A 22,416-nucleotide genomic window follows, 5' to 3' on the forward strand; every position below is an offset into this window, starting at 1 on the left:
ATATCACTAAAGGCATGCATACAAAAAAGGCTAGTACAAGGCTGGTGCGTATCAGTTATCGAAGATGTTGTCAGGTTTGCGATTTCTTCTCTTCCCTCCGTTGCATATAACGACGCCACTATATACGTTCTCGAGTCAGCTTGGAAAACAAACATTCCGTGGAAAAGTCGCTCTGCGACAGAAGAATGACTTACCGCAGGGTTGAAGAAATACACAGGAATACCCAACAGAAAGATAGCACCAGTGACAGCCGTGAGAATTCCCATCGCGACTGCGTAGCTGTATTTAGATACCATTGGGCTGAGGCCATAACTGACCCCAAACGCAATGATATTCTTCGTACCAACCACTGCTACCAGTGCTGGGCCCGGGTTTTTCTCCCACGCCTCGGCGGCGAAGGAAGTTGACAGAATCAGCACCGAGACGAATGCGACCTGTAGCAGTGTCCAGCCCATATACGGTCCGCCCCAGGTGGAACCACCACCAGCGGTGAAGCCGTACAGCAGCAGCGACACAACCATCAGGATACCAGGGAGGATGAGAAGAATTAAACGGTGCTCGGGGGTATGCAGGCCACCAGAGCGCTTGGCGCAGCGCAGGATGAACCAATCGCCAAAGAAGCCCGCATAGAGCATACCGCCCATGCCGCCAAACACGCCGCCCAAGTTGATCAGACCGACGTTCTTGGCGGGCCAGCCGTAGCTCTCCAACACACTGTCGTAGGTCAAGGACATCCCGACGCTGCACCCCAGCACAACAGATGAAAGAAGAGTAGCGTAGAGGATGCCGGGTGAGCTGAAGGCTTCGATCATGTGGAACCATGCCATGAGGATGATCTTCACCGGATTCTTAGCCTGCTTGTCGTACGGCACCAACATCTGCAGATATGTCTTTTTCGGGCGCGCCTCATCCGGGATCGAATCGTCAGTCTGTTCCAGCGCCAACATATAGTCCTGGGCCTGGGAGCCGGAGAGGACCTGAGTGACGCCAAACTGATCTGTTACAACCACCCGTCCGTTGACCATTTGTGCACGGCGCTGGTACCGAGTCTCGAAGCCAGTGAAAATGACAATCAAGAAGCCCACGCCAACGGCAATCACATAAACCCAGTAAAACCAGCGCCATCCCAGCGCTGCCGCCTCGTAGGAGGAAGCCAAGTTCAGACAGCTGGTGACCACATTCTGGGTTGCCCAGTAGACGCCGTAGACAAGGCCGCGCTGATGGACGAATGTGACTTCGGAGAGCATCAAAGGAAGAAGCTAAGAAGGCATGAGAAATAAAAAGAAGTACTAGCGCGGGGAACAGGTACCCCAAGGAAGATAGGGTGCGAAACGAACCGACTCCGTAGCCCCCGTTGCGAGACCCTGCAGACACCGCAGCCCGAGATGCTGTTCCCACGTTTGTGACAGCGCACAGCCAATGGTTGAAAGCAACAGCACCAGTATAGACACGATTGCCACGGGTCGGCGGCCATACACCAACCCCATCGGAAGAATCAGATAATTTCCTAGCAACACATGAGCTCTCCATCCTCTCGACAAGAACAGAACGACCAACTCAAGTCGTCAGATATGAACAATAGGACTTACCAATACCCACAAACAGAGACGGAAACGTTCCCAGCCAAACCACCTCCGTTGTACTATGACCCTGCGGGATATATAGCTCAAAGAAGATGGACAAGATCGACCCCAATCCGCCGACAACGGAGAGTGACATGATGGAGAACCAGCAGCAGCTCACGATGACACCGGTCTTCTCCCAAACAGAGAAGTTCAGCGGGTCATTGGGATCGGCGCTGGGAACGGGCAGCCGCTGGATATGTCCGGAGGCATTGACGAGCACCTCGTCGGTCCTGACGTCCTGCGGCTCCACATCCTCGACGAATTCGATCTTGATTTTCTGGTCGATAGCAGCCATGACGCTAGAGAGAGGATAATCTATGTCTGTCTGGACGCGCAGCGGCTCCAGAGAGAGAAAAGAAGAAAAAGAAGAGAGAAGAGCCCGATGCGCTGGCGTTTATTCGCCTTTTACTTTCCGCGCTAGAGTAGGTCGCGAGTTTCCTCCACTCGCTCCAGATGCATTGTGCGGGGGCTGGGGCTAGGCCAGACGATGTATAGACATTGCGGGTATGGACTGTGCTGCATCCGGAGAGGGAGGCCCTTGTCAAGAGCGAATAAGAGATAGAACCCGGGGAATGGGGAACATTGGGAGGGAACCCCCCCGTTGAAGCCGAGAGGGGATGATACAAGGGTTCCCCGTGGGGGTGGATCCTCCACTTGCCGAGAAGACAAGTCGGACCAATCGTTGGCTACAACATACCAATCCACACATCCTGTCATCGGCTATTGGTTTAGTGCTCGGAAAATTTGAAAGGCTGAGTGGCTTGAGAGAGAACATATTCTATACATTCGGCTGGGTCCTATATGGTACACAGAGATCGTAGTCATTCACAGAGTCGTTCAGAGTCATCAGGAGTCATGGTATCATGGAAGGCTGCCCAGGTCCTGGATCAAAGCACACAAATTCTGGATCATCGGTGGGAGAACATCATCCGGTAATGGGAGGGGACAATTGCCCTCGAAGACTTGTCGCGCCACTGCCATCACCGAGCGGGGTTTAATCAGTTCACAGAAGACCTTGACATCGCCCGAATGTCCCCCACGCAATTGGAGCATGGTGAGTCCCGGATGCCCGATCCCATGACCTAAGAATGCCCGCGTCCCCTGGTCTTCGGGCCCGTCAAGTGGAACCGGAGGCGTCTTATCGGCTTCGCTCATCGGAGTGGTGACCTCCAGGTGCCGGGATTCTCCACATTGAAGGAGCCCATAGACCCACAGAACGAGCGCAGCATGGTAGATTGAGAGGGAGTCAAAGCCACGGAATTGGTGGGCACTCACGTCTCGCGCCGCTCGAAATACTTGACCGGCGTGCCAGATCGCTGTTCGAGCTTCTTTTGTCCGGCTCCAGTCGCGTAGCCCAGGATAGGCGCGGCGCGCATCAAGCTCCCCCATCTTTCCGACGAAGCGTTGGATTGCATCAATGTCGATGTGGAGATACATCATGACGAATTCATTCATTAGTCTTGTAACCGGTGGCGGGTTGGGAGAGTCGTTCTGAACCGCTCTAAGTATCGTATACCTTGGCGCCATCAGCGATGAAATATTTCAAGGCAAAAAATTGAGGAAAAGGAGTCATGAGGAAGAAAGCTTACAGATCTTCTTGCCGACTCTGTAGCCATAGTCTAGTTGTAGCACGAGAAGATCCTTGAGATAACAGCATCTGCTGCCGGAACTCCCAGACCTGGAGGGCGAGGCCCTGTAGAAGAGCCGACCTAGCAATCTCCAGATCGAGCTCTGGTGGAAAATTACCTATCAAGGATGGGTCCGAGAGCAAGTCGCGGAGGTTTAGTTCGGATAGGCCTATTGTCCGATATCGTCGCGTCCAGATGTCTTTCCAGGCTCGAGCCGTAGGAGCCAGCCATAAATCCCGAGCGGCGGGGAAAGGTAAGGTTAACTCTGTATATGAAATAATGGCAGGTCGGTTCATGGCAGCGGCTACCTCCACATCGTGGCCGAAGAGGTGATATACGAGCCTGTCTTGATCAATATACCCCCCGTACTGAACGAATAGAGATATTTTGAATTACCTTTTGAGGGACTCTTGTTTGACCCAAACATGCCAGGCTTTGTTCAACGATTCGTCATCGTCGCTAAACGAATGCGGAGTGGTGATGGTATAAGTTGATCGGTCAAATGCTGCGGCTCGTCGGACAGCCTATCTCTGTCAGTCCGATTAATAACTTACACAGCAAAAGAGAAGCCCTTACCGTGCAGAGAGGCTGTAGGTAGCTTTCTGCAATTTGCATTTTACGAGTGAACCCACAAAAGATTCCGATATCGAGCCACAGCATTGAAGCTTGCAGGTACTGGAGATCTCGGAGGACGCTGTTATCATCCTCAACCTGACCCCAGTAGTCGGTCAGCGGTTTTCAATAAGAGAGAGGTAATGTGAAAGAAAGATACCAATTGTGCAAGGCCAACTCTCGTAATTTCTTGTAAGATAATGCCCGTCTTGTTTATTGACGGCATCCCGCAACAGACACACCCCGCAGCAACAAGAGCTGTCAGAAGCTCCGGGCGCAATTGCTGATATTGTAGATCGTAGAATGTATACAGATGGATCCATGCATCAGTCTCAACTCGTTTGCCAATCCCAATCTTGATGAGGGTGTCGAGGTAGTCGGCCGATGGGAATGCAGAAATCGATAGTCGGGATCCTGCAGTCCGGATAACCAACTTGAAAATGTCATCTCTTGCCTGTGCAGAAAGGTTTCCGGGAATCTGAAGGGCATCTAGTCGCAGCTGATGTGTTGAGGGGATGCTGTCACTGTCACGCATAGGAATTCTTCCCTCCTCACTAAAGGCATGCTGGTTTTTTTCTGGCACCCACAACCTGGATATTTATCAGAATTTAAAGAAATATATATAACGGAGGGGGTCATGGAAGTAGAATGCGCTTACCAAAGAGAGCGTTTAAAAGCCGCTGCGCGCCGACTAACAGACTCTTGGTCGTCGGGTGAAGGATGCTGGTGGTCTTCAAATCCAGTAAAGGGTCCCACGGTATCGAGTATCTTATCCAAGTCCGGAATGAAATCCGTACCAAAAATGTCATTTTCTGACAAAGTGAAATCAGTATCCTGCATAAAGTCGAACGCGCGCGGTTGCTGTGTTCCTTGGGTTGCCTCTTCCGTATCCAAGCCGGGCAGCATGACCTGCTCAAAGAAGGCTGGGAAACCGCTGAGTGCGGAATATGTCTGCAAGTTTCTCTGCGAAATGAAGGGACTCAGAGCCATTTCATCCGCTGGGGCAAGGTTGGGCTCATAAATGCCCTGGGTACTGCCGGAGTATGAAGTCGGCGCCGGGGGTCCGCTGAATTCGGATGGCCCCGAGCCTGGTGTGTCCGTCAAGACCGGAAGATCCGATGATTGACCGGTAACCTGGCCGTTTATCTGAGGAGAGTATGCTGGGAGAGAAATTGGATATGAAACCCGGTCGTTCAGCCTGCGAGGGTCTCTCGACGGCTTTGGAACGCACTCCATTTGTTTGGTATGGCATCGCTGATGGAAAGGTTAGTTTCTTGAGGCTCGCCGGCCATTATAACGCTCGATCACGCATACTTTACACGGTCTTTCATTGTCGCAGCTCAATTTGGCAGCCGCACATGCCTCGCAGGCTTCGATCGCGCGCTCTCGGGTGCGACGAGCGGACGATTTCCCTTCGGTGATGTCTCTTTCATGAACCGCCTGGTGCCGCTGCAGAACGTCTCTGGTCATGGTCAGCGGGGTCGTCCCACAACCACCCATTCTCTTTTCATGCGTTATGCCTCGGGTTCGACCTTACCGGCGATTAAACCCCCGTTGGCAGGTGGGACATTGATAAACGCGTTCGTTGCGATCTGGTCCTTGGTCAGCCCAGCCCAATTGAAGAGGATTTGAATCAAGCGCACGGGAATCCAGATGGCGGGCCAGATGATCCGGTCGCTCGTAGGTCTTGTCGCAGTGTGGACAATGGTGATTGGCGGTCTTGCGTGGAGAACGTCGCGGGGTCTCCGGACTGCCAGACATGGCGATCTCGGGAGCTGGGGAGGCTGGAGGGGGACGCGCCGGCTTTAAGGCGCCTTGAGAGGGTCGGTTGACCTCGGGAGGCGTCTGTTTTGCGGGCCACCGCCAATCCCGGGGCCGACAAGACTGGAGAACTTGGAGAAGTTGGGGAGACTGGGGAGACTGGGGAGACTGGGATCCGCCCGCGATCATGAATGACGAGCCGGTCCATTGCAGGGCCCAAAACTGGCTCGAGCGTTTACGGGCTTTAACTTTTCTAAGTTTTGCGGGGTAAAGGCTGGTCGTTGCGTTCGCCGGCAGTTGACTCGTAAGCTACACACGGTATCTACCTGCGATAGCATATAGCATATAGTACGGTTGTCTTCATTAGGTACTCACGACTTGTCATAGTCCATGTGTATCCAGAAAAGTTCGCTGAGAGCCCGGGATAAATAACCTTTACGATGCAACGGGAGTATAGCCATGTTGGCTCGATTTTCTACATTGTGCAATATTACAGCGCCTGTATAGACAGCGCCTACAACTCCCTGCAGACGAACGAGAAGGGTCTTCTCTCGTTCAAATATTCCAATATTGCAGTTCCCCAAACCCTCCATTCAAGCCAATGCAGCGACTTGCTGATTCTTCCATGCCTTAGCCCCAGGATACAAACAATTGAAATCCATGAATTCATCCGGTTTTCTAAAAATCCACGGTCAATCAACCCGCTGGGCAACCCACCAAAGTTAATAGATTAGTACGCCAATTTGACTTACAAGGTGACGGTCTTCTTGACTGCCGCGGGTTTGGCGGCTTCTCTGCTATATGTTTGAATCAGGCTGACTCGCGAGTATCGAGCTTGGAAGATATCCTATGTTGAGAGATAAGCCGGGTTCCTCCTCCCAAACCAAATTTCCCAAGAGAGTTCGGCCAGTACTTACCTCTAGAGCCTTTTCCAGGGCCTCCAGGGACGGTACCTGAGTCATGTCATCAAAGAAAGCACCCAGGGCCTCGGAATCCTCGATTGCTTGACTGGCCCCTTGGCCTTGAGTAGGGAGCATGGCGTGGGCCGCATCTCCAATGAGGATCACTCGGCCACGATGCCAGGTTTCAAGTGGATTCTAATGCATGTGAACAAACAAGCAAAGGAGCAACAAATATTGAGGAAGACCGGGCTACAAGGAACCTTACCAGATCACGCAGCTGCCAGAGTCCCAGATCCGCGGAATGCCTATTCAATGAATCAGTGCGAAGACCGAGCATGGAGTCGAGGGCAAAGCTTTTTACTTGAAGATGTTGGTGACCCAAGCCGGAAACTCCGCAAAAGTAGCGAGCATCTGGCTCAAATTGCCCTCGGATACCCATGACTGCTTGGACGCAGGGTCCTCATTCATTTGTTCTAATGAAGCCTGTTAGTTGGCGCGGTCCGATCCCTGATGGGGCGATGAATGGCTGCCTCACCATCGGGGACAAGGGCTACAATGCCAAAGACCTCGCCTTGTCTCCCCGGGCCCATCACCAGGCGACAATTCTGTGCGACAATCATTGACGTGAAGGGATCGCGAGGATTGATCTTGGCGCAGAACTCGGGTACTTCCTTCTCCAGAACTTCGGTGGGTATCTAAGCCTGTGTTAGTTTCTCCCTCCCCATCCTGCCAGATCGGATCTTGCCATCTCTACAAACCATAAGACGATAAGCTGGGACTATGGTCAATTTACGTGATGCTTTCCATCGAAGCAAAAACATATTCCTGCACTCACCTGAGTGCCCGGTAAGAGTGGGCGAGGGTTCTTCCTGCAATACGTGTTTGCGAAGCATGCTATGTCTACATTTAATCGGATTCATTTCATGTTAGAACGACGTCGCCTTTGGCAAATGGACGGATATAGAACATCACTCACATTCCATCGGCGCCCACAATCAAATCTCCAGCAACGATCTCTCCGCCATCGAGAGTCACGGTCCCTTCCAGCGGGTCGCAATCGACAACTCGAGTGGCCACACGGATGATGACAGGCTCCCCTGCCCGGTCAGGCGAGATGGCCGCGCTTTTTAGTTGGTCATGCAGGTCTCGCCGGTGAAAGCAGAGACGGTCGGCTCCATATTGCGTCTTGGTCAAGAGCGGGACGGTGTTGACTAACTGGCCATCGGTGTTGTAGATGCGAAACCCTTCATCCACCATGGCCCGCGCCTCCTTCAACTCGTGGTGCAGGCCCCAAGTCGAGCTAACAATCTTGGATGCATTCGGCTGGAGCGAGATCAGAGCTCCGATCTCCTTGTTCAATCGTGACTGTTCCAAGACGGTGATGTGTCTGTTGGGCCCGCGCAACGCGATGGCGGCGGTCATCCCCGCGATGCCGCCCCCGACAATCACAATCCGAAAGGGCGATACACTGGACATGTTGGACTTGCTGAAAGAAAACACGGAATTCTCATCCACAGAATGTTCTCTGAACGAGGCAGCTCTCCCCGCCTTTTAGAAAGCACAGACATCTTCCCACCTTACCTTCAACGCCCGCTTCGCCTGTTTCTTCCACTTCGGCGCCACTTGGGAGCGTATACTCCTCCCCCACTTTGCCCACTTCGCCCACTTCGCCCACTTTCCGAGCCATGGAGCCCGAGACATTCGCAAGGAACAACACACCAATCGAAACAAGTTTTGCAAGATGGTTGGCTTAGTCGCATTCGTGGTGGACAAGCGCTTCCCAGTCCACTGATCTCCGAAGACATGCCCCGGCACGTCTACACAGAGTACCGGTTATAAACACACCACCAACGTGATATCTAGATCATTTACTCTCCCCTTCCCAGACATCAACGAGTCTTGTTGTCAAGAAAGAAAGAGAAGAAACATGTCCACTACCACGACCATCACGGAGCAAGCTCGCGTCAACCCCAGTCTACACGGCTTCGGCCGGATGCGGGTGGATGGCACCGACCAGCAGTATGGTGATTTCCGTGATGAGTTGACCCGCAACGGCTTTGCAGTCGTCAAGGGCGCAATTCCCCGCGAGAAGGCTACAAAGTATGCAGATGAGATGTACTCCTGGCTGGAGAACTTGTAAGTAGCTCCCCCTTGCTCCTTTGTCACAGGCAAATTGCACAAGGCTCATCATCACTTGCCTCCAACAGCAATTTGGGATTTGATCGCAATGATCCTTCCACTGTGCACAAGGACAACCTCCCAGTCATCAACGAGAAGGGTATGTGCTTGCACTATGGGCTGGCTCATGAATCCTTTGTCTGGGGCGTGCGCAGTGAACCCGGCGTGGTCGCCGCCTTCGAGAAGATCTACGATGACGAGGACTTGATTGTCTCGTTTGATGCCACCAACTTCCAATTCCCAAAGTAAGTGACCCGACCCGTTCCGCTCCTCGTCAAATCAACTGGACTCTAACTGTCCCTTTGCCACGATGAAGCCGCACCGACCTTGCTCCCAACAAGCCCTGGCCACACCAGGATCAGGATCCGGAGAAGCCTGGATTTCGATGCATGCAGGGACTGGTGAACCTGTTGCCCAATGGCCCTGAGGATGGCGGTCTGATCGTCTGCAAAGGAGGGCACCTCGTATCCGAGCAATTCCACAAGGAGATGGCCGACGAGGAGCGTATCCCGGCCTGGACGCCCGAATGGTACGGCTTCACCGACCGCGGTATGAAGTGGCTCGAAGACCACGGCTGCAAGTGGGAGAAGGTCTGCGCCGAGCCCGGCGACCTTTTGCTCTGGGATTCTCGCACTCCCCACTACAACCTAAGCCCGAAGGCCAGCCAGCCCCGATTTGCGATTTACACTTGTTTCATGCCCGTAGCAGATGCCACCCAGGAGGACCTGGTGCGCAAGAAGGATGCCTTCGAGCGCCGTGTGGGGACTACCCACTGGCCTAACGCGAGACATACCGGCTCGAATGTTGCCCAGCGCGATGGCAAGGAGGACCCTCACAACCGGCAGGGTCCCGTCGGCGAGGCTGTACTCAGTGAACGCGCGTTCAAGTTGACGGGTATCCCGTACATCAAGGACCCATCTGTCAGTATGAAGCAGTCTATTGTGGCGGCTTGAGTTGGCATAGCTCTCCATGTATAATCCCGAGCCTCGTCCTAGCACTCGCTTCCATCGTCTGAGCGTGCTTGAGAGGGAAACAAGCGAAGAAAGTCTGTAGTATCTGCCCAGAACCAATCAGTTTGCGAAAAGCACGTCACAAAACCAAAAAAAGATCCAAATTTATTGCTGTCAATCTTGATTGTAAAGTCGATGCGACGGACGAAATAATCTTATCGCAAGGCCTATATAGTTGCCATTTTTATGATGATATAAGAGTAGTTTGATCAACATGTCGTCTCAAAATATGAGCATTATTGTGTTGACTCGTTGCTTAGGTTTTTTCCTCATACTTTCACCCCAGGTTGACCCATCAAGTTGAATAGCCAACACAAGAGTCCCCGTATTATGGCATTGTTCAGCATGTGCTGTAAGGTGATTCCAGTATATTTTCATGTGAAGTGGGACTGAACCCCGCAACGGGCCAACAACAAACAAGACAAATCTAATCCAGTCAGCATTTACCGGCTTCTTCGCGATCCGAATGTCGATCTCTCCCCCAGGTAGTGCTTATTCCGAGCTTCAAGCCCTCAAGTCGGTCGTACGATATCGGTGAAGGCGACTCCGGTAGCAATGCCGAGTATGTTGGGCTTTTATGCGCGGTTCGACGGATAAATCTCGTCGAGGCACAAATTAGAACACTTCAGAACCGCAGGGCTGGAAGGGTGCCAAGCCTCGGCTTCAGCCTGGCATGATGATGAGGGTCCTCATGCCACTCGATATCCCAAGGGTGCACTTCCGGGGAGCTGAGCGGGTGTGTACAGCATACCCAGATTGCTTAATAAATGGCCACAAGGACATGCTGGGATTGGTCGCTTTTGTTATTCATCGTACATAAGCATTTTTGTGTAATCACCAGACAGCCCGGCTGCCCCGCGCCCGGACAGTCTGATTCCTCGGTCCGCTGGGTTCTTTTAGATGCCCTAGATATGCAGGGCCTCACAATGAGATTCGGGTAGGAGAACACCCATCGTCGATCATAATGGCGAATGGCGATTTTGGCAAATAGTGTGACCTAAGTACGGAACAAGTGATGTATATAAGATTGGACCAGGCAGGATGTATATCAGGACCCGTGCGCTTTGAATACTGCAGCTATTGTCCTCATCCCTATTGCAATAATTAAAGAAGTATACAGTATCAGCCTTCTTAATTTATACCACCAGACGATGCCCTGGTCTCATATACCGTTCTCCTTGTCGCAAAGACTTGGGATCGATTATTTGTCGCAGACATCGTGGCAACATTTCTTACTATATGGTTTGCTTGCTCTCGCGGGATATATGGCACTGGCGTCCTCTTTGAGATATCAGCGACGTCGAGCAGTTCAGAACAAATATGCATATAATACGAGCGAATCGATGAGCAAGATGACTGACCAGGATGCGTTCGCTATCCAGAAGACCATCATGCAGACTGAATTTCCTTTTATGGTGGTCAAATCACTTCAATTTGCACTATTCCGGGTAAGCTAGGTCCGAAAACACTATATGATAGACTTACTTGATTTAACAAATGCTTCATTCTCAAAACCGAAGACATACGGCATTCCGACCATTTCCACCCTCCTATTGAAAACCTCCCAGTTCTCCGACTCCGCCACTTCCTTCAAACGATATGCAGATACAGGCGCGCTCATTGGAGAATTCATGGCGTTCAACCCGTCTTCCGATCGAGCACAAACAGCCATCGCCCGGACCAAGTTCTTACATCAAGGATACCGAGCCAGCGGGAAGATCCTCGAAGACGACATGCTCTACACGCTCGGCCTGTTCGCGACAGAGCCAATCCGATTCGTCAAACTCTACGAGTGGCGTGAGATGACTGAAATGGAACGCTGCGCCGTTGGCACATATTGGAAAAGTCTGGGCGATGCATTGGATATCAGCTATGACACTCTGCCTTCCGGCAAAACCGGGTTCCGGGACGGGCTTCACTGGCTAGAAGAGATCAGCGCGTGGAGCCAGCGGTACGAAATGCAACATATGAAGCCACATCCCCGAAACAAAGAGATTGCCGAGAAGACGATTGACGTGTTGGTGTACAACTTGCCTGGATTCATGAAGCCGCTTGGCTTGTACGTCGTGTCATTCTTGATGGATGAGCGTCTTCGCAATGCCATGATGTATGCCTGACTGCGCGAGCTTGTATCACATAAAGAAGAGGAGCACTGGTTAATGATTATGATTTAGGATCGATCCTCCTCCGGCGATTGTCAGCATGATCGTCGGCACCGCTTTGCACTTGCGCCGCCTCGGCCTACGCTACCTTGCCCTCCCCCGTCCGAATTTCTTGCGTCTGGATGTCTTCACCGACAAGCCCAACGAGTATGGCCGGAATTATTTCCTGTTATACGAAGGGGCTCCGTTCTATGTGCAGCCCACGCTCTGGAACCGCTGGGGTCCGGTTGCTTGGTTCCAGCGGGCGCTGGGACTTCCATTGCCGGGGGACGATGGGGACAAGTATTACCCGCAAGGCTACTACACTCCTGACGTAGGGCCTAAGTATTTCGAAGGCAAAGGTCGCAAGGAACTGGAGGTGATTAAGGCAGCTCTTCGGCAACAGCGATTGGGTCAGTGTCCGTTTCCATGATTTTTGAACAGGCAGAGGGATATGCTGAATATGAATGTGTGTAATGGCGAATCTATGATGATGATTATGACGATGATGAATATGAAGATTACGATGTTGGAATTGATGATTTCAGGATTTGTGTTCAGAAGATAAGCTCTAGCAGATCCCACGCGGAGATACCCCCTCGAACAGTAGTCCATACATGTAATAAACTTGGTGGCAATGCAAGTACAGAGTAGTTCTCAATTGTTCACATTGTAGGCCTCAAGCGAGGCAACCTCCAGGACGAGTAGATAGGAGCGAACAGATAAGCAGACAGGTCTTGTACATCGGGTATCTAATCACAAATGTCAAAAATATTGGAGAGCTGAATGGAGGATGGAGCACCTGGAAATCGAGGATTCATTACACATCTCTGCAGGTCAAAAGATTCAAGCCCTAGGAAAGAAAAGCCATCAAGGGTCAAGAGAGGTCTGGCGCATAATGAAAGATCCGAAAAATGAGAGAAAAGGTCGAAACGAATGCACGGGCTAGGTTATGAAGACAAAGATAAAACAGATTTGGAAAGGAGGGATGGCAAATAGGGGTATTTTGCAGACAAAAAAAAGATATAGGAGAAGGCAAACGATATTAGAAGATTAATCTGTCCCACCTGGGGACGAGGGCAAAGGGAATGTGGCTGGGTCAGGGAAGGAATCGTCAAATAGGGATGAAATACTGGACGGAAAGACGCTGTCAAACTCGGCTGAGGGACTCAGTAGCCCTCGGCCGCCCTGACCGATCTCTCCTAATTCCTCGGGAGACAACACACGTCCGCCTAACTCAACATCTTGGACATGGACACTGTATTCCAGTGCCTTCTGGCCTTCTTTAATCAGTTCTTCAGTCCATCCCAGACATCGTTTCAGGCTCTGGTTCATTTTCTGGCTGTCTATCAAAAGCTCTTGGTGTCGAGCAAGATCAAGCATGAATCGTTTCTCATCATGTGCTCTGTGCTTTGCATCGTGTTCAGCGAGCGAATCGGGACTCATTATTCCTTCGTCTGCAATGGAATCCTCGTCACTATAGTCGGACATTTCGTCATGAGAGCGGATAGAAGAAAGTTCACTCGTGCCCTCATCCAATTCGCTTGTTGTCGAAAGGGCGATGCCGGAGAATGATCGAGTCGAAGGGGCCATTGAAATGCGCCCTGAGCGGCTGAGACGTCGGTATCTACGTAATTCAGCATGTTGTTTGCGCATCTCTCGTTCCAAGGTTCGATTGATAGCTAGCAAGGAGGAATTGCTGATTTCCAAATCTAAAATTTTTCGTTCGGTGCGAGCATTCAAAGCCATATCACTAGGGCCATCTGATTTTCCGGGGCTCAAGGGCATCGAAAGTTGAGCATCGTTAGATGCGGAGGAGCCGTTGCTAAACACACGAGGACGTAGAGTTGGAATCTGATCTGACATGACGGGAGTCACGCCATCCGCACCAAGGTTGTTCGGGATGATGAGGGGGCTTGCTCGAAGGCCTTCTGGTGGGTGTGTATGGCTGCTCGAGTCCATACTAGACGATTTTCTGTGGGGTCGAATAGAGGGGAGTTGTGGTCGATCAAGAGGAGGGTTAGGCGGCGAGCCAAATCGCTGTATTACATTTTCGGCAAGGCCCAGGCCCGGGTTGAGGATAGGTTGGAAATGGCTGTCATCGGGGAGGGGCACGGTAGCATCCGAAACTCGCGGCGATTTTAGGCGCGGTGAAGGAGAAGCCGCTGGTCTGTGAGAAGAAGAGACAGGGCGGGGAAGACCACCTGAGCGACGCTTGGCAGTAGATGTGGTGAAACTGGTCTCTTCACCCAAAGAAGACCGTTCTTGGTCCCCGTTCGCGTAGACAAAACTGGAAGCGGGGGACAGCTTCCCCTGTTTGGGACGAGAGGGCTCTGCTTCGGACGAAGTAGTTGACCGGGCATCAGACGCATGGAAGAACATTGCCGAGCCAGACGCTAGATCTGTGAACGAATTTGGACGCGATGCTTGCTGACCTTCAGCTGTCAGCGTCTTTGCTCTCAGACTCCTCGATTGTTCCGTCTTCACCCCACGGGCAGGGCTCCGTTCCGTTCGGCGGACTCCATTGACCCCGAGACCGACCACGGACTGCGAGTACGGAGTCTGCGGGGAGGGAGCAGGGGGAGTATTTGTCGGCGAAGAGAAAGCAGCATCGCGACGAGCATTTCGCGAGCCCGATCGAGGGGTAATGTTGGCACTGAGGAAACTCGACGGGACGGCGGGGATGTCGTCCTTGCTCGGAGTGGAATAGGGGTGATCGGGATGTGCGAGGCGGCGAGAAATCGGGTGTCCAGGACTTGGACTGGCGAGTTTTGGTGTCAACGGTGTCTTGTTAGAGCGGTGGAACGCTGCGGACAGGGTGGGTGTGAATGGTTTGGCAAGATGGCCATTGTTTTGTTTATCGGAGGTCATAGTTGCAGCGCGGGCACAGATGCGGGCGTCGCAATACACTGCGGACAGCAGAGCATGATGGCACCTGCCACCAAAATCAGGATCTGAACCGGTATAAAAGAAGATCTGAGTGGCCTGATGAACGGGAGAGAGGACGAAGGGCGAAGGTGGGAGGATCTCGAGCAACTCGAAAACATTCAGGCCCAATCGGGTTTAGGGCGGCGTTCACCGCAACGAGGCATTCCGCCCTACATGGAAAGACAATATGAGTAATATGCTGGGCAATTGGGGAATAAGGATAAGTATACAAATATAGATCGTTTGACGCTATAGAGTATGCTCTATTGGTCTATAATTCTTCTCTCTTTCTCTGAATATCGACAGGATGCAAGATGTGAGGACAACGCATTGGCCCTGGCAAGGACATCCCGATGCTCCACTCTGTATCCAATTGTTGGCCGATCACGGCCGGGGAAGACGGCACCTGCAAAGGTCGCGTAATCGAGGATGTCAGGGGATAATATGAGGCTGCAGAGGCTGCAGAGGCTGCAGAGGTACACTAATTTTATAATTGTACATTGTTCTATCGTGGAATTAGGAATTTAACGTCTAGTATAGCTTGCCCGTAAAACCTTCATCCTTCAACCTTTATGCGATTTTGGCTGGTTTTAGGGAATATGAGTGATCTTCTTAACTAAAGAAAAGCCGTTTTTGGCGTGGATCAATCTCAGTAGTGGGTTGCTGAGAAGGGGCTTTTCTTTTGCGATCGACAGGTACGCAACTCTCTTCGTGGGAGGTATCTTGGATAACTTCACGGATGGTTTGCCGGGATAAGCAGAAATCCATGTGATCGTTGAAAGTTCGGTCATCGGCAACCTGTGGTCGGCCACAGATAGGACATTCCCAATGTAGGACAGGATGAGGGTCAACGGGGCCTGCCACGACCGTCTCAGCTATCTCGGGATCAGGTGTATCAGGTAGATTAGCAGCCTCTTGGGTAAGTTGCTCTAAGTCATTCATCTCATCTTGGATTTCTTGACGAGCGGCAGTCTCAAAGGCCTCCTCGGCCCCAATGTCGAGGTCAGCTTTCTGGTCGGGAGCTGGTGTAGTACTGGGCTTGGCTTGGACGGCGACTCCGAAAAAGTTAGTACCTACTTTCTTGGTACTGACTAGATTCGTGACTCGCAGGCCCAGCAATCGAAGCTTCATGCCCGGAATCTCTTTTTCCAATTTGGCAAGCATGGGAAGCGAAAATGAGTAAAGATCCTTAGCTCTGGATACTGCATGTGGAGGAGCCGTTTGGCGAGTCAGAACTTCGAAAGTATGAAGTTTCACCTTCAGACAAAGGGTACGGCCCTTGAATTGGGTCCGTGCTAAGTCTTGTTCCAACTCATTCGCAGCCCATTGTAGCTTTTTACGAAGCTCGTCTTTGTCCCCTATTTCATGGAAGGTGGTTTCAGTGCCCACACTTTTTCGCTCGTAAGTTTCAACAGGCTCTATTTTGGTGCGGCCGAGGCCCAGATAGCACTGGGCCAAGAACTGGAAGGCCTTCTCACCAAAAAGGTTGGTCAGCAGTGCACGCTGCGGATAGATATCTCCACATGTCTTGATGCCGATTGAGTCGAGTTCCCGTTCGAAAACACGGCCAACCCCATTCACTTTGCGAACGGGCAGGTCTCGCATAAACTCCATGATCGCCTCGCGATCATTCTGTATGCGGAACTGCCCGTTCGGTTTGTTCTTGTTCGAGCAAATTTTGGCTATCTTCGCATTCGCCGCGATGCCAGCGGAGACTGAGACCTTGGTGGTTTCCAGGATTTCGGCTCGCATTCGCTGGACGGCTTCCTCGGGAGGCAATTGGTTTTCTGAACAGTATGCCGTGATGTTCAAATAGGCCTCATCAATACTTGCACTCTCAAAGAGGGGGTCGTACTGGGCCATGATAGCGCGGATTTCTTTGGCTTTGGCAGTATACTTCTCGTAGTTCTGCGGCAACAGTACCAGCTGTGGGCAAAGCTTCTTGGCCACGAAGGAGGCCATGCCACTGCGGACACCAAACTTCCTGGCCAGGTAGTTGCATGTGGTAAGCACGCCTTTACCGACAGCCATAGGCACCGACTTTAATTCGGGTCGGTCCAATTCTTCGACAGCGGCAAAGAATGCGTCGCAATCAACGTGGATCACATATTGCGATAGGTCTCGACCAAGTTCGAGTTCCGCTAGATACTCATCTGCGCGCCGAAGATCATGGCTTAAATCTAGCTTTTCCAGGCGGGCTTTCTCTCTGAGAATGCGCTCGATCTTGACGGTGAGATTGCGATCGCGCTCTTGTTCATGGTTAAAGAATTTAGAGCCTTTGGAGGCATTGTAAATTATTTCGGATACCTTTCCACTTGTCTCAGTCATCTATTTCCATTTTTATCTCGAAGTATCTTCTTGAAAACGCGTACCTTCTGCTGATCAACCGCATCCTGTCCCGCTTTGGTGAGGGAGGGTCCAAGGAGCTGGTACTTCAGTGTCTCAAAGCCCTCTACGTTTGGTGCCGAATCTGAATTCTCGTCAGCCGGTTTGACCGGGGATGCCATTATACCAGATGTGCCATCGGGTGAGGCAATCCTTGTAGTTCTCAGATTTCCCGATAGGCAACTATCGCACCAGAGGTTATCGCGGCCTCAGGCCTGACTTTGGGTCACGGGGAGATGAGATAATCCAACATCAGGCAACAGTACCCTACCACATACATAAATCCTTATACTTTGCGCAACCCTTTTTCTGTGAAGAATTTTTGAAATTTCATAATTAGCATAAATTTATGAATAGCCTAGAGAATGACTATCAATCAATAACCCAAGCAAAATTTTTCCCACGTTGTGCTTTTGGATGGATTGCGTCCCAACTCGGGTTAAAGAGGAACGCCTGATCACGTGGTGACGCGTTGCGGCTTCACGTGTGCTGCTAATCCGCCTGTCTCTCAGCAACGATTCTCGATGTGGATTCTTGACACGACGGGGGACTTCCTGAACGGTGATTGGCATGTATAGACACAAATCAGAGCATACAGCTGATTGTTAATTAGGAAAGCGCCTATGGTTGCGCCCCGGAAAGAGGTATCTCGTTGGTCGACCCCCGCAAACCGGCAGTTCGTTCAGCTCCCCGTTAATCACCAGATCTGAACTCGTTAATCTGACAGGAAACTTCATTTTACAGTTCATTTTGGGATCCCTAACAAGTCCATTTCTCGTCAACACATTACCATTGAAGTATCCTCGGTCAAACCTCGCGATGGGGTACGATTCCCAGTCCGACGGCGGAGGGCATAATGCTAATGGCAACCCCAGACCCGAACACACGCCCGCACGGAGTTATCCATTACGGATTTGAAATCCAGTCGAGGAACAGTTGTGAATGGCGAAAGAATCGAAGGAACACACATAGTCAAAGGCGACGAACACAGTATTTTGCTCGGTCACTACCAGCATGCTCTACGGTCCGTCTCCTCCGCATTTTTTTGGGGGATATCAAGGTTAATGATTCGAAATTAGTATCAAATGGGAACCAGTCGTTCTCAGCTTCTCATTTTCTTCGAAAGAAATGAGAGCGGAAGATCCCCTTGCCAAAGTCCGGGAACGACTAGAGAGCCTCGATATCAAGACCGTCATTCCGTACTTGGTGGACCAAACTACTCACGTCGTGCAAAGCAAACGGAATACGGCTAAGGGTCTTCAGGCCCTAATCAACGGCAAATTTATTGTTAAGGATTCATATATTGATGCTCTGGTTTATGCAACCACCCCGAGTGATCTGGAGAATGATGAATCCATGTCGCCACTAGAAACTGACTTTGTCTCATTTTGGCCCGATCCCTCAGAGCACCTTCCACCCGCTGGAAACGAGCCGGCGAACCGCCCTGCTGTTGCTTTTGCACCAAATCCATCCCGCATTAACGTCTTTGAGGGCTATACATTTGTATTCGGGGACCGCTCCCAGTTTGAGAACCTTCAGGTGGCAATTAACAATGGTCAAGGCAAGGCCTTATTTTGTGAGGTCAAAGATGGTAATACTACTGCGACAGAAATTGTACAATATATGAGGGAAGCCGGTGGTCGTAAAGGGGTAGGCGGCGACCGAGACGGATTAGGTGGTGTTGTACTTGTGCGATTTCGATCTAAGGGTCAGTACGAATCGTGGTCGATCGAGGTCGGGAACGAGGTTGCGCTGATGACAGATCAACGCGTGATTGAACAACGGGAGTTTCTCGACGCGATTCTGGGAAATGATGCCTCTCCACTGTGTCGGCCGCTGCCACGAGAGGAAGGATCGAGCCAAACCCCCCTTCAAGAGGCTGCTACCGAGCTCCAACCACAAGTCAATCAGTCTCAGCCTATTGCATCCGTATCTCTACCGTCTGATGAAAGCCAGCCAATTGCACCCAAAAAGAAAGCCCCTCGAGTTCGCACTTTTGTGAGCAAGATGCAGGCCTTTGACGACGGATTTGATATGGAATCTATTCCAGTATACACTCCGCATGATGACGAGACATCTCAGGCCGTGAATCTAGAAGCCATTCAATCCTCCCAGACTAGCGAGCCGAACAAGCCTCTGGATACTGTGGAAGAAGAAGATTCGGTCGCAGATCTACTTCCTGGGGCTCAAGCCATGAAACGCCGCCGAATTGAGATAAGTGAAGACCGACACGCATCCAGTACCCCACAAGCGAAATCCGAAAGCCTTCCCAAAGCCAAGCGACCCAAATTAGATGTCTTGGAGGCAGCGCGCAAACATCGTGAAGAAGAAGAGCAGCAGCGACAGGCTGAAGAAAATCCAATTTCCTCACAGGATGTGGACATTGAAAAGTTGCGAAATCTCGCCATCATCGAAGAAATGGACATGCCTATTCGAGATCCTGTTGTGCAAGAGGGCGAGAGCTCTGATCGTTGGGACGATCGATGGAATGGTCGTAAGAATTTCAAGAGATTCCGGCGTAAAGGCGAATCACGGCACGCTCGCCAGCGTGTGGAAAGTGTTATTGTTCCTCTCGAGCAGGTAATACGCAAGGATTTTGGCATTGGCGAGCACCATTGGGTCAGCGCAGGCAAAGCTGCTGAAACGAATCAGAAACAGCGCCATGATATACAAAAGACCCCCAGCCAAGCGGAGCCAGCTGTAGCTCGATCACAAGTTTCACTGACTCTGTCTGAGACGCCCGATCTTATTCCAGATTCAATCTCGGCGCCATCTCGGGCCCACAGCCAAAAGCGCCTGCGAGAGGCGCGGGACTCGGATAGTGATGAAGAGCTTCGGTTTCGATTCAGGCGCAAGCGCTAGTGTCGAACTATACTTTTTATTACATAGTTGTTATCAATTAGTTGTTCTTTTCAGCCTCGTTCTGTATTAATAACGCATCGATACCCTTTTAATTATCACAATGCATCAGAGGTCTTGATTGTCACTCTATTTGGTAAGTTTTCGTCTCCTCACTTATACAAGGGTGTCCAGCGTCCATCGACTTTCCATGGGGCGTTTTCTTGGTTTCTAAATTTCTCCGAAATACTACGTCATTCCACAGCCCATTATATCAAGTTAATATATCGTTCTATAATCGTGTTGGAGGTTCGCGTTTCAAATAGAAAATTCTGTTCACTGGCAGACCACCCTTCGTTACAATAGATATAATACAGAGTCTCACTGGACGACTTTTGTTACAGGGTTTATGTTTTCATCCTCGCCTACGTCGTGGATGATAATTCCCAGAATCCAGATATTTACCGCGAAGAAGAAGAGGGACGCAAGGAAGAGCCCAGGGACGAAGGCAGAGAGGCCAAGAAATTCAAGATTATAGCCTTGCGAGAGCCACAGAGCCTGTTGTTACGCGTAAGAAAGGGACGGCTTTTGTCGACATTTCTTCACCGGAGACACGTACCTGTCCAAGGACCCAGAGGATGGCAGCTGTGATACCCAGCGTCGGCTTTTTGATGAGCGATGAAGATGGCAGGTAAAATGGAAGCAATATCAGATACCATATGAAGTACTTCCTTTGGCGTTAGAGAATTCCCAGCAAACAGGACGTAGAATACGGGCATACCTGGCTAGTGCAGACTTTATTGAATGTGACAAAGGCAAACGTCTGTGCAAGCATAGTAGTTGCCAGGCTTTTCTTGGCCAGAACCAATGGAATAGCAATGACAACAAGCAGCAATTGCGGTAGAAAAGCGAGGGCCTCGAAGCGATAGCTGGCATCGCCAGCGGAGGCGAGATACATCAGGGTGCTGTAAGGGGAGAAGTTGTGTCTGTGATCGATGCGGGTGAGATGGTGGAAGAAGGTTTGATGCAAAAAAGGCATGCCATATTGCATATACATGGCAATATTCAGGGCAAAAAAAGTGGCCACTGCCGAGAAGGTGAGGATCACCCGCGACGGAGTCACGAATCCCAGAATGCGCGAGACCAGATCAGATTTCTGAGCAGGGCTCGCACCATCGCGCTGGGCATCCCACCACCATAGAATGGAGACCCCGTAGATAAATGGGTAGATCTTGAAGTGGACTGAGAGCCCTAGGATGACTCCAGCCAAGGCCGCCCTTCTGGTTAATGTCGCCCACAGCAGCGCGGCAACAAGCACGCCGAGTAGACCTTCGGAGCTCCCACGGGTACTGATGTTAGCAACCATGGGGTTCCAGAGCCACACAGTAGCAACGTATCGAAGAGCTCGCTCAGGTGGGAATTGATAGCACCGACACAAAAGTTGGACAACCAGCCAGCCAGCCAGTACATCTGCCAGGGCGAAGAGGATCTTGCCGAACGCAAAGGCAACGGAAGCCAGTGATGCCATGCCTTCCCAGGCGGTCGGGAGAAGTATCCACGATAGAAGTGGCGTATACCGATAGGTGTCCCGGGTATATGGGGATTGACCCTTAGCCACGAAGCGCGATGCGTCCGTGAAGACCATGTAGTCAATGTCGGTGTATTTTACAGCCGAGTGAGCATCCTGCCAGCCGCCGTAGACAAGCAGGATCAGGCGCAATGCTGTGGCGGCCAGAAAGACCCGTGACGCGGAGTCAAACATAGCCATTTTAGTACTTCAGATAATCAGTAGCTGATAATAGGAGCTCAAGGTTGGGTTTGATGCGGAAGCTCCCCTGGTGAAGATCTCTCCCGTGGGATTGATCACCGCGATCTCTTTCACACCAATTGAAGCGGGCAGCCTCGCGATCAAAGCGCCGGGGTTTTCAAGATAGACTTTAGGTATTGCGCGCACCCCCACTAGTCCGAGTTCTAACGCGAGCCCGGGTGTATAAGTCGTGTTCACAGCTTCGGGATTCTGTCTGAGGCAAATGCCACGGTCGACCGTCGTGATGACTCAGCATATTCTCGCAGATTAGTTACCCAATTTGGAGTTTGATCGTCTAGTTAACTAACAGTAGAATAAGACTACTAGTTAACTAATTAGTTAGTTACTACGAGTAACAAATTACTAGCTCAAAAATTGACAACTCTAAAATGAAAGATTGACCAGACACGCTGTGCTCGACATTCAGAAGATAGTTATTTTGTATAATGATGATTGTGGGAATTTGTAAACAGTTGTACTATGTTTTTAAGTTTAAATGTCACAAGGGAAACAAAAGCGTGAACTCGTTACCGCTAAAAGAACAGTCGAAAAATCACCAATCCAACGAAACGCCAACACGTACAGAAGTGCCCGGTCTCAT

The 22,416-nt window shown here is 51.1% G+C and overlaps 8 protein-coding genes across 8 annotated transcripts; 3 read left to right on the forward strand and 5 right to left on the reverse strand.

Annotated features, from left to right (window-relative positions):
- Positions 1 to 194: 194 nt before the first annotated feature.
- N7462_000065 (uncharacterized protein) lies at positions 195 to 1,920 on the reverse strand (the record flags this gene model as incomplete). The annotated part of the gene is made up of 3 exons (XM_057071791.1): positions 195 to 1,259; positions 1,338 to 1,507; positions 1,590 to 1,920. Coding segments are annotated over 3 exons (1,566 nt in total), but the record flags the coding sequence as incomplete, so codon positions are not given.
- A 566-nt stretch (positions 1,921 to 2,486) lies between these two features.
- On the reverse strand, positions 2,487 to 8,004 carry N7462_000066 (uncharacterized protein; the record flags this gene model as incomplete). Its single annotated transcript, XM_057071792.1, has 16 exons — positions 2,487 to 3,141; positions 3,215 to 3,595; positions 3,650 to 3,777; positions 3,830 to 3,964; positions 4,026 to 4,455; positions 4,524 to 5,119; positions 5,180 to 5,327; positions 5,403 to 5,879; positions 6,379 to 6,473; positions 6,544 to 6,723; positions 6,794 to 6,833; positions 6,890 to 7,001; positions 7,064 to 7,223; positions 7,287 to 7,306; positions 7,364 to 7,422; positions 7,505 to 8,004. 16 exons carry the CDS (start codon positions 8,002 to 8,004, stop codon positions 2,487 to 2,489), a joined length of 4,116 nt encoding a protein of 1,371 aa, XP_056938322.1.
- Positions 8,005 to 8,455: 451 nt separating this feature from the next.
- On the forward strand, positions 8,456 to 9,659 carry N7462_000067 (uncharacterized protein; the record flags this gene model as incomplete). The annotated part of the gene is made up of 3 exons (XM_057071793.1): positions 8,456 to 8,664; positions 8,736 to 8,951; positions 9,023 to 9,659. The coding sequence occupies 3 exons, from the start codon at positions 8,456 to 8,458 to the stop codon at positions 9,657 to 9,659; spliced, it is 1,062 nt and encodes a 353-aa protein (XP_056938323.1).
- Positions 9,660 to 11,068: 1,409 nt separating this feature from the next.
- Positions 11,069 to 12,290, forward strand: N7462_000068 (uncharacterized protein; the record flags this gene model as incomplete). Its single annotated transcript, XM_057071794.1, has 3 exons — positions 11,069 to 11,164; positions 11,237 to 11,823; positions 11,891 to 12,290. 3 exons carry the CDS (start codon positions 11,069 to 11,071, stop codon positions 12,288 to 12,290), a joined length of 1,083 nt encoding a protein of 360 aa, XP_056938324.1.
- A 620-nt stretch (positions 12,291 to 12,910) lies between these two features.
- On the reverse strand, positions 12,911 to 14,728 carry N7462_000069 (uncharacterized protein; the record flags this gene model as incomplete). The annotated part of the gene is made up of 1 exon (XM_057071795.1): positions 12,911 to 14,728. One exon carries the CDS (start codon positions 14,726 to 14,728, stop codon positions 12,911 to 12,913), a length of 1,818 nt encoding a protein of 605 aa, XP_056938325.1.
- Positions 14,729 to 15,397: 669 nt separating this feature from the next.
- N7462_000070 (Y-family DNA polymerase) lies at positions 15,398 to 17,292 on the reverse strand (the record flags this gene model as incomplete). Its single annotated transcript, XM_057071796.1, has 2 exons — positions 15,398 to 17,092; positions 17,158 to 17,292. 2 exons carry the CDS (start codon positions 17,290 to 17,292, stop codon positions 15,398 to 15,400), a joined length of 1,830 nt encoding a protein of 609 aa, XP_056938326.1.
- A 402-nt stretch (positions 17,293 to 17,694) lies between these two features.
- On the forward strand, positions 17,695 to 20,032 carry N7462_000071 (DNA damage response protein RcaA; the record flags this gene model as incomplete). Its single annotated transcript, XM_057071797.1, has 5 exons — positions 17,695 to 17,731; positions 17,784 to 17,846; positions 17,915 to 17,994; positions 18,046 to 18,194; positions 18,250 to 20,032. 5 exons carry the CDS (start codon positions 17,695 to 17,697, stop codon positions 20,030 to 20,032), a joined length of 2,112 nt encoding a protein of 703 aa, XP_056938327.1.
- A 357-nt stretch (positions 20,033 to 20,389) lies between these two features.
- Positions 20,390 to 21,776, reverse strand: N7462_000072 (glycosylphosphatidylinositol-alpha 1,4 mannosyltransferase I; the record flags this gene model as incomplete). Its single annotated transcript, XM_057071798.1, has 3 exons — positions 20,390 to 20,566; positions 20,628 to 20,735; positions 20,790 to 21,776. 3 exons carry the CDS (start codon positions 21,774 to 21,776, stop codon positions 20,390 to 20,392), a joined length of 1,272 nt encoding a protein of 423 aa, XP_056938328.1.
- Between the last annotated feature and the right edge of the window lie 640 nt (positions 21,777 to 22,416).

Source organism: Penicillium macrosclerotiorum (assembly GCF_028827735.1).
Source record: "Penicillium macrosclerotiorum strain IBT 26536 chromosome Unknown utg000001l_segment0_segment0, whole genome shotgun sequence".
Lineage (NCBI taxonomy): Eukaryota > Fungi > Ascomycota > Eurotiomycetes > Eurotiales > Aspergillaceae > Penicillium > Penicillium macrosclerotiorum.